The sequence below is a fragment of the Haplochromis burtoni genome, unplaced genomic scaffold (assembly GCF_018398535.1).
Source record: "Haplochromis burtoni strain Fernald_Lab_line unplaced genomic scaffold, NCSU_Asbu1 Contig_274, whole genome shotgun sequence".
NCBI classification, from domain to species: domain Eukaryota; kingdom Metazoa; phylum Chordata; class Actinopteri; order Cichliformes; family Cichlidae; genus Haplochromis; species Haplochromis burtoni.
In genome coordinates this window covers 810,133-812,074 of record NW_024582635.1, presented here as the reverse complement: position 1 = coordinate 812,074, position 1,942 = coordinate 810,133, and the positions used below count along the sequence as shown (strand labels likewise).

Below are 1,942 nucleotides of genomic sequence, written 5' to 3'. Positions count from 1 at the left end.
TCTGTGTTGCAGCTATAAATATTAGCAGAAGCTTATTTTTTTCTTGTTCAACCTGGAGGGAAGCAGCTGAGTTTATTGTTATGAGTTCTTAATATGTAAGAATCTGTGTAATTGAATCTTAAATCGTTTAAAGTATAAAACTACTTGCTGTTTGTTTTTGATTGCTAATGTGGACATTGTACAACAGGTGCAACAGCTGCTGAGAAGGAACGTGCCATAATCAGGTAACATGTGTGTGTAAAACAGCATTTGAACGGTATCATAGAAACGTTGCTCAGCTATATTGATGTCTGGTATTTCTTTCTAATGAATATAATATATCATTATTACTGATCTATCTTATCCACTGTGTCGTATTAAGCAGAAAATGGGAAACTCAAGTGAGACTGTATCATTTGTGCTGGCTGCTTATGGAAATATTGGAGAGTTGAAATACCTTTATTTCATCATAATACTCGTCTGGTATTTCTCTATATGTGTGGCAAACACAGTCCTTATTGTGGTCATACGTCTGGACAGAAGACTGCATGAGCCAATGTATATATTGCTGTGTAATTTATGTGTGAACGAAATAAATGCCAGCACATCACTGTATCCTCTTTTGCTCTCACAGATGTTTTCAGACAGCCACGAGGTGACTGTGCCGTGGTGTTTTCTGCAGATGTGTTGTATGTACACAAGTGCACCTGCTGAATTTTGCAGTTTAGCAGCCATGGCTTATGACAGATATATCTCAATCTGTCATCCATTACGCTATAATGTTATTATGAAGACAGAGAGAGTGTTTTTGTTGATTCTGCTTGTGTGGGTGTATTCATTTCTTAGTTTTATTTTCTCATTTTCATTCATCTTCAGTTTGAAGTTTTGTGGAAATATTATTCACAACACGTATTGTGACCACCAATTAATAATTAGACTTTCATGTTCTGTTCCAATCCAGAGCTTTATTTCTAACATATCCTTTCTCTTATTGAGTGTTTTCATACCCTTCAGTCTCATTTCAGTCTCTTACATGAAGATTTTGAGAGTTTGTCGAAAAACATCAAAAGAAAACAAGCAGAAAGCTGTGACTACTTGTACCCCTCAGATCATCTGTGTGTCAAATCTGTTTGTCGGGTGTATTTTTTACTTTATTGACATCAGATTTTTAGTTTCTCAGGTACCAGATGAAGTTCGTATAATTTTGCCTATGTATCTCCTCATTTTTCAACCTATGCTCACCCCATTTATGTATGGATTTAAGTTGACAAAAATAAGGCAATCATATCAAAGGTTTCTGTTTGAGAGAAAATAAATATCTTTGTTCAGAATGAGACTATCCTAGAGCATCTTTGCTCTGTTGGAGAATAAAGGAATTCGCTGCATTTCTAACTGAAGTCACGATAAAATATGACTCCTTTCTTATTGTCGTGGATTTTAATATTCATGTGTGCTGTCCAGAAAAGCCCAGTATTTTTTAATCTTACTGATTCTTTTAATTTAGTTCGATGTGTGTCTGCACCCACGCAACAGTGTGGTCACAGTCTTGATCTGGTTTTAGTGCACTGATTGCCTGTTTTTAATCTGAAAGTCTCTGACCCTGTTTTCTCTGATCATATGCTGGTTCTGTTTGACATCTCTTTATCTAGAAATGAATTCAGGAGGCATGTCCTTGCTAAGACATCTCGTTTGTTAAATTCTTCCACTGCTGCTCGGTTCTCCACCTGCTATAATCAGTTCTCCATTCCTGAGACACTCCAATATGTAGAGGAACTACGGTTTCATACCACTTGTCAGACTGCCTTGGATATTGTTGCCCCTCTAAAAATTAGGCATCCTAAGACTAAGTTTGAACCCTGGTTGAATGATGAAACTCGTGCTGCGAAGCGTGAATGTCGTAAGGCTGAGCGGAGATGGAAAAAAAGATAACTTACAGGTCCCTTCACAAAATTTAAGAGAGCGC

The 1,942-nt window shown here is 37.0% G+C and overlaps 1 protein-coding gene across 1 annotated transcript; it reads left to right on the top strand.

Annotated features, from left to right (window-relative positions):
• Positions 1–367: 367 nt before the first annotated feature.
• Positions 368–1,294, top strand: LOC102307804 (olfactory receptor 11A1-like). Its single transcript, XM_014339440.1, has one exon. The coding sequence runs from the start codon at positions 368–370 to the stop codon at positions 1,292–1,294; it is 927 nt and encodes a 308-aa protein (XP_014194926.1).
• The last annotated feature ends 648 nt before the right edge of the window (positions 1,295–1,942 follow it).

Excerpts from the sequence above, each read along its gene's own strand:
- LOC102307804 (XM_014339440.1), top strand. The coding sequence starts at position 368 with ATGGGAAACTCAAGTGAGACTGTATCATTTGTGCTGGCTGCTTATGGA.